General features: G+C 39.7%; 1 protein-coding gene across 2 annotated transcripts in view; it reads right to left on the bottom strand.

Moving 5' to 3' along the window:
* Positions 1-767: 767 nt before the first annotated feature.
* Positions 768-12,742, bottom strand: part of n4bp3 (NEDD4 binding protein 3) — a 71,124-nt gene continuing 59,149 nt past the window's right edge. For both annotated transcript variants that reach the window (XM_062045693.1, XM_062045694.1), the window contains exons 4-10: positions 12,461-12,670; positions 6,055-6,176; positions 5,791-5,986; positions 5,627-5,719; positions 5,299-5,550; positions 4,945-5,194; positions 768-1,946 (exon numbers count right to left, since the gene is read on the bottom strand). In XM_062045693.1, the coding sequence (XP_061901677.1) occupies positions 1,594-1,946; positions 4,945-5,194; positions 5,299-5,550; positions 5,627-5,719; positions 5,791-5,986; positions 6,055-6,176; positions 12,461-12,670 (1,476 nt within the window). In that variant the 3' untranslated portion in view covers positions 768-1,593. The remainder of the gene's footprint in view (positions 1,947-4,944; positions 5,195-5,298; positions 5,551-5,626; positions 5,720-5,790; positions 5,987-6,054; positions 6,177-12,460; positions 12,671-12,742) is intronic.

The raw sequence follows: 12,742 nt of genomic DNA, 5'->3' as shown, positions 1-12,742 counted from the left end.
ATTGTCAACAAAATCGGTGAATAATGCAATACTTATAATCATGAGGGGACTGTTTATGAAGGCGTTACACTGCACAAACTGAAATATAAGCACCGATAAATATCTGAATTACTCAAGCTATTTTTCTTACTGTGTTTGCTTGGCCAAGTAGTCAGATCTTTAGATATAGTACACGGACATTTTGCTTCTTTCAAGCATTTTAAAACATTTTCTTAATTATTTTGCCTATTTATGTCATGTCATGCTTGTGCAGAGTTCTGAATTTCATTGAGAATATTAATCAATTTGAATTGAGGTTGCAAACCAACAGTGATGTACAGTACAGGCCAAAAGTTTAGACACACCTTCTCCTCATTCAATGCGTTTTCTTTATTTTCATGACTATTGACATTGTAGATTGTCACTGAAGGCATCAAAACTATGAATGAACACATGTGGAGTTATGTACTTAACAAAAAAAGGTGAAAGAACTGAAAACATGTTTTATATTCTAGTTTCTTCAAAATAGCCACCCTTTGCTCTGATTACTGCTTTGCACACTCTTGGCATTCTCTCGATGAGCTTCAAGCACACCTGTGAAGTGAAAACCATTTCAGGTGACTACCTCTTCAAGCTCATCGAGAGAATGCCAAGAGTGTGCGAAAAAAGTAATCAGAGCAAAGGGTGGCTATTTTGAAGAAACTAGAATACAAAAGATGTTTTCAGTTATGTCACCTTTTTTTGTTAAGTACATAACTCCACATGTGTTCATTCATAGTTTTGATGGCTTCAGTGACAATCTACAATGTAAATAGTCATGAAAATAAAGAGAACGCATTGAATGAGAAGGTGTGTCCAAACTTTTGGCCTTTTGTATGTACAAATTGACAAATAATACTCACGGTCCTTGAATTGCAATTCAAATTGAAGGAAGAAGAAACATTTTGGGAAATTCCAATTGATCATTTTGGTTATTCCAGAATTATGCTTTACAGTAAATTCCATACGTGACTGTTTTACATATTTCCTAGAAATATAGGAACCTCATGTACACACCGTTTACTTCTTGTGTAAGATGTACTGTATGATTGTGCTGAAAATTTTAATTTCCCCTCGGGAATTAATAAAGTATTTTTGATTCTGATTCTGATGTTTCAAATTATGGAATATGGTGTAAAAATACTGCTATTTAAGCCAAAATATGTGTTAAACATGACACATTCTTCCTGTTCCTCAGCTATAAGAAAGTAATTATAATTAAATCCACGTCCTGTAATTCCAATTCAACATCCTGTGGGGTGGAGACAATTCAATTCCAATTCTTTAAATGAATTACATTGAAATTCCAAAAGTGGAATTGTGCACAAGCCTGACCTTGATTTTTAAAGTAATCTTGCTTGGATGAGTTTGTGCAGTGTATGATTGTTCTCCCTTGCAGAAGGTTAGTGCTTCATTCTAGCAGATCTTTGATTGACGATTACAATCGTTGTTAAGTAACAAACATTTGACCCAATATCTTCGTCCTAAATCTAAAAGTTTTTTTTTCTGTTCTTTCCAACTTTTGGTCCAAACAGCCCTTGTCGTTCCGGTCGTTGCTGAAAAAAAAATTAAGGTTTAGATTTCAGAGGATTCAATCCTGTCTATCCATGGCAAACCCGAGGATGGACTGCAGTCTTTTTGCTTTTCCACTTCCTGTTCACTCTGCAGCTCTGGCACTTCTCTTTCCAAAGTCCCGTTCCGGTTCTTGCCCCCTCTCAGCTGGTGCACCTCCCTCTCCAGCTCTGCGTTGCGGTGGTACATCTCTAAATAGCTGGCCTGCAGCTCCTTCTGGTAGCGGATGACCTTGTGCTTTTCTGTCTGCCATGTCTTCCTCTCCTCCTCAAAAGCCATGGCCTGGGCCTCGCTTTGGCGGCGCTCCAGCAGTAGCTCGGCACGCAAACGCTCCTCATTCGGGCCCACACAGCCTCCTGCAAGCAAAAGATGGTCACATGGTTCATTTGCGGTCCAGTGGAGCAGTCTGCAGCTGACCTGGTTACATTACAGAGCTAATAACCTCATTTTTATTACTTAAAATAGCCAAGTGCTTTCACTAAACAGTTTAAAATACTACTAAGGTGTGCCTTTATGGTTTGTGGATATGACTTCTAATTATGTTTCCATTAAGAAAAATTATCATGTTGGGAATTTTCGTTCAGTGACAAATATTTAACATTTCACACATGGAACTATGATATTTAAATATTCGATTTTTCCTTTTCCAGCTCTTTCCAAATCCCAAAATTTCAACATGATTGAACCGAAATTGTGCATATTTTATTTATTCCAATCTTTAAATAATATACAAACGTTAGTACACTCCTCATATTTCTGAAAGGACAACACTAAAGAATTGAAACCTGGATATACTGTAGTTGGTGTACAGCTAAAAAAAAAAAATCTGTCTGGAGCCTCCAACAAATAAAAGCATTGTATAAGCGTTATAATGAAGGCAACACATGATGCAAGTGTCTATATTAGCCTACTATCAAAATGACTGTTTGTCACAGGCTGACGCAAATATTCGTTGACAGAAATGTTGACAGTGATCTACACATTTTTACAACATTGGAAAACATTAGTAAAACAGAGGCTTCTCAGAGGGTGAGATAACTCCTGGCATAGAATGGCCAAAGGTATAAATGTGTGTCCAAGATAAAGGAAACGGCAGGCTGTCTTCTTCTAGTGGATTTATTACAATCTTTGCAAGTTGGGTAACGTTTGCTGTGGTCTGGAACAACATGGCGCACAAACAACTATCAAAAATGCAGTCACATAATGTGTCATGAGACATGCAAATATAAATTAAATACACAGAGGACATACGTAAAGGAAATTAAATTAGCTCAAATATACCTACAAACGGGGCATAATGATGCAATATGTACATACAGCTAGTCTAGATAGCACATTAGCATCGATTAGCTTGCAATCATGCAGTGACCAAATATGCCTGATTAGCACTCCACACAAGTCAATAACTTCAACAAAGCTCGGCTTTGTGCATTCACGCACAGCATAAACAGTTTGGTGGACAAAATGAGACAAAGCAGGGGTGGCATAAAAACACGTCTTTTTGTGGCAGTGTTGTAGAAAGTTGTACTTGTAATTAGGGATGTCCGATAATGGCTTGTTTGCCGATATCCGATATTCCGATATTGTCTAACTCTTAATTACCGATACCGATATCAACCGATACCGATATATACAGTCGTGGAATTAACACATTATTATGCCTAATTTGGACAACCAGGTATTGTGAGGATAAGGTCCTTTTAAAAAAAAATAATAAAATAAAATAAGATAAATAAATTAAAAGCATTTTCTTGAATAAAAAATAAAGTAAAACAATATAAAAACAGTTATGTAGAAACTAGTAATTAATGAAAATCAGTAAAATTAACTATTAAAGGTTAGTACTATTAGTGGACCAGCAGCACGCACAATCATGTGTGCTTACGGACTGTATACCTTGCAGACTGTATTGATATATAATGTAGGAACCAGAATATTAATAACAGAAAGAAACAACCCTTTTGTGTGAATGAGTGTAAATGGGGGAGTGAGGTTTTTTGGGTTTGTGCACTAATTGTAAGCGTATCTTGTGTTTTTTATGTTGATTTAATAAAAAAAAAAAAATTAATAAAAAAAAACCCCCGATACCGATAATAAAAAAAACGATACAGATAATTTCCGATATTACATTTTAAAGCATTTATCGGCCGATAATATCGGCAGTCCGATATTATCGGACAACCCTACTTGTAATCAAATACCGCTGAAATTAGGACAAAATGGAGCTTGCCAAATACGCTCGTCTGTAAAGTATGTTTATTATAAACAGTGGGATTTCTAACAGTTAGGAAGGGTTGTGTCATGTTTGTCCTTCAAAAGAAACCAACAAAAATGTGTATGAATTTTAAAAAAAAAACTCCAGGCAGCCACTAGGTCTGAGCTAAAGAGCCGCATCTAGAGCCGCTGGAACTATGAAATCAGTGCCAATGTTGTCAGCAATAGAGGGGCCTCTTAAGGGAAACAGGAGTACTTGCATGTACCGTGACACTTGATCAGAGAATATTCCGCTCCAAAAACTAACATTTTCCAATATGATAAGGAGTTCAAACACACATACAAAAAAATTACAAGTGCTTTGATGAGGAAGGTGAAGATGATGGAGTGACCAATTGAACTAAACACAATTGAGCACCGGGCAGCACGATGGTAGAGGGGTTAGTGCGTCTGCCTCACAATACGAAGGTCCTGAGTAGTCGTGAGTTCAATCCCGGGCTCGGGATCTTTCTGTGTGGAGTTTGCATGTTCTCCCCGTGACTGCGTGGGTTCCCTCCGGGTACTCCGGCTTCCTCCCACCTCCAAAGACATGCACCTGGGGATAGGTTGATTGGCAACACTAAATTGGCCCTAGTGTGTGAATGTGAGTGTGAATATTGTCTGTCTATCTGTGTTGGCCCTGTGATGAGGTGGCGACTTGTCCAGGGTGTACCCCGCCTTCCGCCCGATTGTAGCTGAGATAGGCTCCAGCGCCCCCCGCGACCCCGAAGGGAATAAGCGGTAGAAAATGGATGGATGGATGGACAATTGAGCACCTTTGTATCATCCTCAAGCAGAATGATGTGGGTGATGTCGTCATGCAGGAGTGGAAAATGATTCCAGTAACAACCTGTGCATCTCTGCTCAGTTTCATGCCCAAGAGCATTACGGCAGCGTATAGTGCTCACATTAAAAATGTACACCAATGTGGACATGTTCACTGTGAGGTGTACTCACTTGTGTTGCTATTTAGACCTATTTTTTCATTTTCATTTTCTAAGTGACATCCAAGTTACATTTCTATGGTATTGTCGAAAAGATATTGCTGTATTGTGAAGGGTGTACCCCGGTTTGACTCCTTAGAAAAAAAAATCAAAGTACCTGTTGCTCCAGCGCTCTCTTCTCCTTTTCCATGGTCGCTGGCGCTCTGAGAGGGTCGTCTGTGCATTTGGTTGTCCTGCAGGATTACCTGGAGAGCGTCTATCTGGCTCTCCTTGTTGCGCAACTCCATGCGGTTCTCCCTCAGCTGCGTCTTCAGCTGGAAGATCTCGCTCAACTTCTGGGTCACCTCAGCCTGAGAGTCCCGAAACTGCTGCTTGAGCAAGGAGATCTCTCCCGACTTCTGGCAAACCTTGAAGGCGAGAACGGAACAATGTTGGAATTCACTTCGCTCCCCTGTAATTACGTCAAAGTGTGCGCTTCTCCCTGTCATGAACGTGTCTCGCAAGGCCACACCTCCCACTGTGTCTCCTCCAGGGTTGGACTGCTCGGCTTCTCTTTGTCTCCGCACTCGGGGATTCTTTCCCCTTTCACGCTATCCAGCTCCTCTTGCAGTCGGTTCTTGTCCTGCTGGGCCTTGTAGAGCTGCAATTGGAGGCCACGTTGGGCTCGCTGGGCATGCTGGGAAACCTGGCGGAGCTTGGCAGCGTAGAGGCGCTTCAGTTCCTCTACCTCCTTCTCCCACAGACGCTGTTTGCCTTCAAATACCTGCCCGCAGACCCACACACATTCCGCTCAGGCTTCACACACGATATCTAGACTGAGCTACGGATGTGAGACTCACCTGAGCGACCGCGCCCTCGCTCTCGTCCAGATTTCTTTTCATCTGCTTCAGCTCATGTTCTTTCTCCACCAGACGCTCCTCCAGATCCCGCACCTTGGGAGAAGGTCAGGTAATCAGCTCGGACATAGTTCTACCTGCGTTGCACAGATCTGGCCAGTACTCACCACTTCTTCAACAGACATGGACAGAGTCCAATCATAAGGAGGTGGAGCCTCCCCTCCATACGGCACCAGGCGGCTGAGCGTGGCCATGCTGCGACATGCCATCTCCCCCATGGCCACGCCCCCTGAGCCAGCAGCCTTGGCGCCCAAAGTGGTGCGGTCCAGCGAGCCGATAGTGTTGATATGACCCATTGATGCGCTGAAGAGCACCATAAAAGTTCACATAACGATACATTATCAATGCTATTGGACAGAGCCAAGGCAAACCTGATGTGGGCCAGGTGTGGGCGGAAAGGGGGGCGGTATGGCGGCAAACTGTTCATGGAGTTATGGCCCGAGTCCGACAGGTTGTCATCCTCCTGGCTCGCCCCACGCGCTGAGGAATGAGCCTACGCAGCAATGCCAATAAGAAAACATGAAGACTGGAGGGGTTGTCATTGCTTTGTTGATTGCACAACTCTTTGTGTATCTTTGAGTCGGTATGGAAACGTTCTCCCTCCCCAAGAATGCAAATGCTGGAGTTCCGTTTGCCTACTAATGTCTTATATCACTCCATGAACCAAAAGGCGACCACTGGAAGTTGAGTCAGGATAGGGATGGCTGGCAAAAAGTATTGCCGATTTTAAAAATGTCAGACACACTGCAAAAAGTCAGTATTCAAAAACAAGAAAAAAAAAAGAAAAAAATGAGGGGTATTTTATTTGAACTAAGCAAAATTATCTGGCAATAGAACAAGAAAATTCAGCTTGTCAAGACTTTCCGTAACAAGTCAAATTAGCTAACCTCAATGAACCCAAAAAATACCTTAAAATAAGTATATTCTCACTAATAACAAGTGCACTTTTCTTGGTAGAAAAAAAGAGAGACCTTTTTGCTCAATATGTTGAAAAATATTCTTAAATTAAGTAAATGCTAGTGCCATTATCTTGACATAATGATATGCGCTCGGCATCACGTTTTTTTTCATGCTTGAAGTAAGAAATTATTACTTTAAAAAAGTAGTTTTATACTTGTGAGTGTTGATGACACAGCTTTGCATCAGTTTATATTCTAGTTTCAAACATGTTTTACTCAATACAGGTCATAAAATCTCAGCAACAAGCTGTAATATCTTACTGAGATCATTTAGGACCAAAACCCTTAAAACAAGTGAAACACTAACATAAAATCTGCTTAGTGAGAAGAATTATCTTATCAGACAGAAAATAAGCAAATTTCCCACTTATTTGAGATATTTAATCTTACTTAGATTTCAGTTTTTGCAGTGCATTTTTTAACTACTCCTACCAGCAGCTATAGTATAGTGACTCTGAGGTGTGGTAGGCCTAAAGTCTGAATGTGTTAAGGCGGGGTCGCGTGTTAATGCGCGGATTGTTTCCCCAAGATGCAGACAGAACTCCGGAGGCAGCGTGCAGGTAGGACAATGATTTATTTAGTACAAATCAGTTATGAAATACAAATCAACAGAAAACCATGCAGATAGCATGAGAAGCTATGGCGAAGCTCAGTACAAGAACAGGAATCAAATAGGTACCGTATTTTTCGGACTGTAAGTCGCAGGTTTTTTCATAGTTTGGCCGGGGGTGCGACTTATACTCAGGAGCGACTTATGTGTGAAATTATTAACACATTACCGTAAAATATCAAATAATATTATTTAGCTCATTCACGTAAGAGACTAGACGTATAAGATTTCATGGGATTTAGCGATTAGGAGTGACAGATTGTTTGGTAAACGTATAGCATGTTCTATATGTTATAGTTATTTGAATGACTCTTACCATAATATGTTACGTTAACATACCAGGCACGTTCTCAGTTGGTTATTTATGTGTCATATAACGTACACTTATTCAGCCTGTTGTTCACTATTCTTTATTTATTTTAAATTGCCTTTCAAATGTCTATTCTTGGTGTTGGCTTTTATCAAATACATTTCCCTCAAAAATGCGACTTATACTCCAGTGCGACTTATATATGTTTTTTTCCTTCTTTATTATGCATTTTCGTCCGGTGCGACTTATACTCCGGAGCGACTTATACTCCAAAAAATACGGTATATAACGTAACTTGTTGCATGAGCAAACAAGACAGCCAGTGTGGCGAAAGGCAGAAATAAATAGCTCTTTGATTAGTGCCCGGGAGCAGGTGAGCGTCCCGAAAACTAATCAGAGGCAGGTGAAAATAATCAGCACTCATAACAACTAAGAAACACAAACCCATGGGCGCTGTAAACAGAACTAAGGGAGTCAAACTAAAATAAAATATGATCCGGGCAACGGATCATGACAGAATGTAAATATTTTATGTTTTGACAGCGTTAAGTTCCCCAGGAGACGGTCAGAAACACTAAAGCTTGCCTACAGGAACTTGCTCATTGTGTTGTGAACTCCAAAGTTAAGTAGAGGATCCCAAAGTATGGGCCTGTGAGTTTGAGACCTCTATGTTAGAGGGGACCCATGGTGATTTCTCTTTTCTGGCTTATGATGTTCGATATTCATGTGTCAAATTATAAGGTTCATGCATTTGGGTGACAGCTTGCGCGCAGTTTTAGATGCCTCTGTTGGCAGGGTTTTCAGTCTGGCTACATTGTGATGTCACAGCGAGATGAACGTAGTTATTTAAACATTACGTAAGTCAAGCTCTCAGCCAGAGGTGGGAGGAGCCCCTCTGCTTCATGTGAGGAAACACAAAAATGTAGGTTAAAGTATTATTTTCATCTAAGCTTGCCATGAGCATAATTACACCGATGTGCACCACTAGTGGCACACAGTAAATGCTGCTAAAAGCATGGTTTTCATGCAGTCTGAGTTGATAGAAGAGTGTTGTGATGTACCTGATGTTGTGACCGGGTGAATCTATATAATGTTTACAGCGTTTTGTCTCGATCATGTCTGGAAAAAAGTAGCGGTGCGGACTTCTAGATTTGTATTTTTATTAAGGATCCCCATTAGCTGGTTGCCACAACAACCCACTAGTCTTCCTGGGGTCCACAAACTCAATACAATTACAAGTAAAAGCATATAATTATAACTACACAATACAGAAACAAATAAAAATAATCAACAAGCAAACAATTTACAGTCTCAGAATATTAATTACCATATAAATATAACTACACAATACAAAACCAAACAAAAATCATCAACAAGCAAACTAATTTACAGACTCGGATAAAATATTAGTTTCCTATTAAAAACCTGTTTACTTTCAATGCCGGTGAGAATTTGAGGCAGGTTATTCCAGAGCGATACAGATCTAGATATATATTTAAACAGTGTACATTTTCAAAAGATAAATTATGCTACTTCTGTGGTTTCATTTGCAATCTTGGAATGCCTTCAGAAATGAACACCTTGCAGACAGACTAAAAAACAAAACTGGTTTCAAAAGTCACTGTGGAGAAAAATGTTTGCAAAATTTACACCAAAGCATATTCAATACATATCTACACACCAAGGACGTTTTTTAAATGTTGATTAAAATCATCATAAGTCCCTTTTAAAGAAAATATGGCTGAAGTGGACAATTTATTTAGAAAAAATAATACCAAAGTTTGGTATAGAAGAATCTTTTTGACACTAACTACTGGAAGGGTGAAACAAAAATGTTTTCCCACAAGCATGAGAGCTTGACTTAAAGTCCAAATATGTACGACCATCTCGCTGGGATGTCACAGCGTAGTCAGACTGCACACACGCTCCCACAAGCATATGTTCGAACATATTTTAATTATCGTTTTTTCTTTTTTTTTTAACAAAATATAAATGTACAGTACAGGCCAAAAGTTTGGACACACCTTCTCATTCAATGCGGTTTCTTTATTTTCATGACTATTTACATTGTACCGTATTTTTCGGAGTATAAGTCGCTCCGCAGTATAAGTCACACTGGCCGAAAATGCATAATAAAGAAGGAAAAAAACATATATAAGTCGCACTGGAGTATAAGTCGCATTTTTGGGGGAAATTTATTTGATAAAACCCAACACCAAGAATAGACATTTGAAAGGCAATTTAAAATAAATAAAGAATAGTGAACAACAGGCTGAATAAGTGTACGTTATATGAGGCATAAATAACCAACTGAGAACGTGCCTGGTATGTTAACGTAACATATTATGGTAAGAGTCATTCAAATAGCTATAACATATAGAACATGCTATACGTTTACCAAACAATCTGTAACTCCTAATCGCTAAATCCCATGAAATCTTATACGTCTAGTCTCTTACGTGAATAAGCTAAATAATATTATTTGATATTTTACGGTAATGTGTTAATAATTTCACACATAAGTCGCTCCTGAGTAAAAGTGGCACCTCCGGCCAAACTATGAAAAAAACTGCGACTTATAGTTAGAAAAATACGGTAGATTGTCACTGAAATCATCAAAACTATGAATGAACACATGTGGAGCTATGTACTTAACAGAAAAAGGTGAAATAAGTGAAAGTGTGTTTTATATTCTAGTTTCTTCAAAATAGCCACCCTTTGCTCTGATTGCTGCTTTGAACACTCTTGGCATTCTCTCGATGAGCTTCAAGAGGTGGTCACCTGAAATGGTTTTCACTTCACAGGTGTGCTTGAAGCTCATCGAGAGAATGCCAAGAGTGTACAAAGAAGTAATCAGAGCAAAGGGTGGCTATTTTGAAGAAACTAGAACATAAAACATGTTTTCAGTCATTTCATCTTTTTGTTAAGTACATAACGCCACATGTGTTCATTCATAGTGTTGAGGCCTTCAATGACAATCTACAATGTAAATAGTCATGAAAACACATTGAATCAGAAGGTGTGTCCAAACTTTTGGCCTGTGCTGTATATATTTACTTTAAAAGTTTTGTTTAATTTCAATTACAGTATCATTATATTAGTATTAATTGTATGTACAAACCCTGTTTCCATATGAGTTGGGAAATTGTGTTAGATGTAAATATAAACGGAATACAATGATTTGCAAATCATTTTCAATCCATATTCAGTTGAATATGCTACAAAGACAACATATTTGATGTTCGAACTGATAAACTTTTTTTTTGTTGCAAATAATCATTAACTTTTGAATTTGATGCCAGCAACACGTGACAAAGAAGTTGGGAAAGGTGGCAATAAATACTGATAAAGTTGAGGAATGCTCATCAAACACTTATTTGGAACATCCCACAGGTGAACAGGCTAATTGGGAACAGGTGGGTGCCATGATTGGGTATAAAAGTAGATTCCATGAAATGCTCAGTCATTCACAAACAAGGATGGGGCGAGGGTCACCACTTTGTCAACAAATGCGTGAGCAAATTGTTGAACAGTTTAAGAAAAACCTTTCTCAACCAGCTATTGCAAGGAATTTAGGGATTTCACCATCTACGGTCCGTAATGTCATCAAAAGGTTCAGATAATCTGGAGAAATCACTGCACGTAAGCAGCTAAGCCCGTGACCTTCGATCTCTCAGGCTGTACTGCATCAACAAGCGACATCAGTGTGTAAAGGATATCACCACATGGGCTCAGGAACACTTCAGAAACCCACTGTCAGTAACTACATTTGGTCGCTACATCTGTAAGTGCAAGTTAAAACTCTCCTATGCAAGGCGAAAACCGTTTATCAACAACACCCAGAAACGCCGTCAGCTTGGCTGGGCCTGAGCTCATCTAAGATGGACTGATACAAAGTGGAAAAGTGTTCTGTGGTCTGACGAGTCCACATTTCAAATTGTTTTTGGAAACTGTGGACGTTGTGTCCTCCGGACCAAAGAGGAAAAGAACCATCCGGATTGTTATAGGCGCAGAGTTGAAAAGCCAGCATCTGTGATGGTATGGGGGTGTATTAGTGCCCAAGACATGGGTAACTTGCACATCTGTGAAGGCACCATTAATGCTGAAAAGTACATACAGGTTTTGGAGCAAAATATGTTGCCATCCAAGCAACGTTACCATGGACGCCCCTGCTTATTTCAGCAAGACAATGCCAAGCCACGTGTTACATCAACGTGGCTTCATAGTAAAAGAGTGCGGGTACTAGACTGGCCTGCCTGTAGTCCAGACCTGTCTCCCATTGAAAATGTGTGGCGCATTATGAAACCTAAAATACCACAACGGAGACCCCCGGACTGTTGAACAACTTAAGCTGTACATCAAGCAAGAATGGGAAAGAATTCCATCTGAGAAGCTTAAAAAATGTGTCTCCTCAGTTCCCAAACGTTTACTGAGTGTTGTTAAAAGGAAAGGCCATGTAACACAGTGGTGAACATGCCCTTTCCCAACTACTTTGGCACGTGTTGCAGCCATGAAATTCTAAGTTAATTATTATTTGCAAAAAAAAAAAAAGTTTATGAGTTTGAACATCAAATATCTTGTCTTTGTAGTGCATTCAATTGAATATGGGTTGAAAATGTTTTGCAAATCATTGTATTCCGTTTATATTTACATCTAGCACAATTTCCCAACTCATATGGAAACGGGGTTTGTATGTCTGTTCCCTCTGAAAAAGTCTTAATAAAAACTGCGTAAAAAAAAAAGTAGCATACTATTTAAAAAACACAAGTACAGTGCACCTTAAATTTGACCTCTCCCTGCCTGTGAAAAACGGTACAGTCCATTATTTACATTTGTGGCTTATGGAGAATAATACAAGACGACACTTGTTATAATTGACAGTAGGAGAGGCAGTGTACCTTGGTGGCCGTGGTTGTCCCAGCATGGCGTGAGGGAGAGGAGGAGCAAGAAGAGCTGGAAACAGCTTTGGTGACATGGGCGTAGGCTCTGTGCAGCCCATTGGAGAGGCCGTGGTCCAAGTCCTCTGATTTGGAAGATGGATACAGGTTTTGCATGGAGCTAAAGTTTTTGGGGGTGACGGGTTTGAAGGCGGACGACCTCAAACGATCCTGTGGGGGAAAAAAACAAAAACGCAAACAGTCGAGTTTGAGGAATTCCATCGCAATGCAAAGACATGCTAT

The sequence above is a fragment of the Entelurus aequoreus genome, linkage group LG04 (assembly GCF_033978785.1).
Source record: "Entelurus aequoreus isolate RoL-2023_Sb linkage group LG04, RoL_Eaeq_v1.1, whole genome shotgun sequence".
NCBI lineage: Eukaryota > Metazoa > Chordata > Actinopteri > Syngnathiformes > Syngnathidae > Entelurus > Entelurus aequoreus.
Note: the sequence above shows the minus strand (reverse complement) of the source record. Positions and strands in the feature narration are given on the sequence as shown.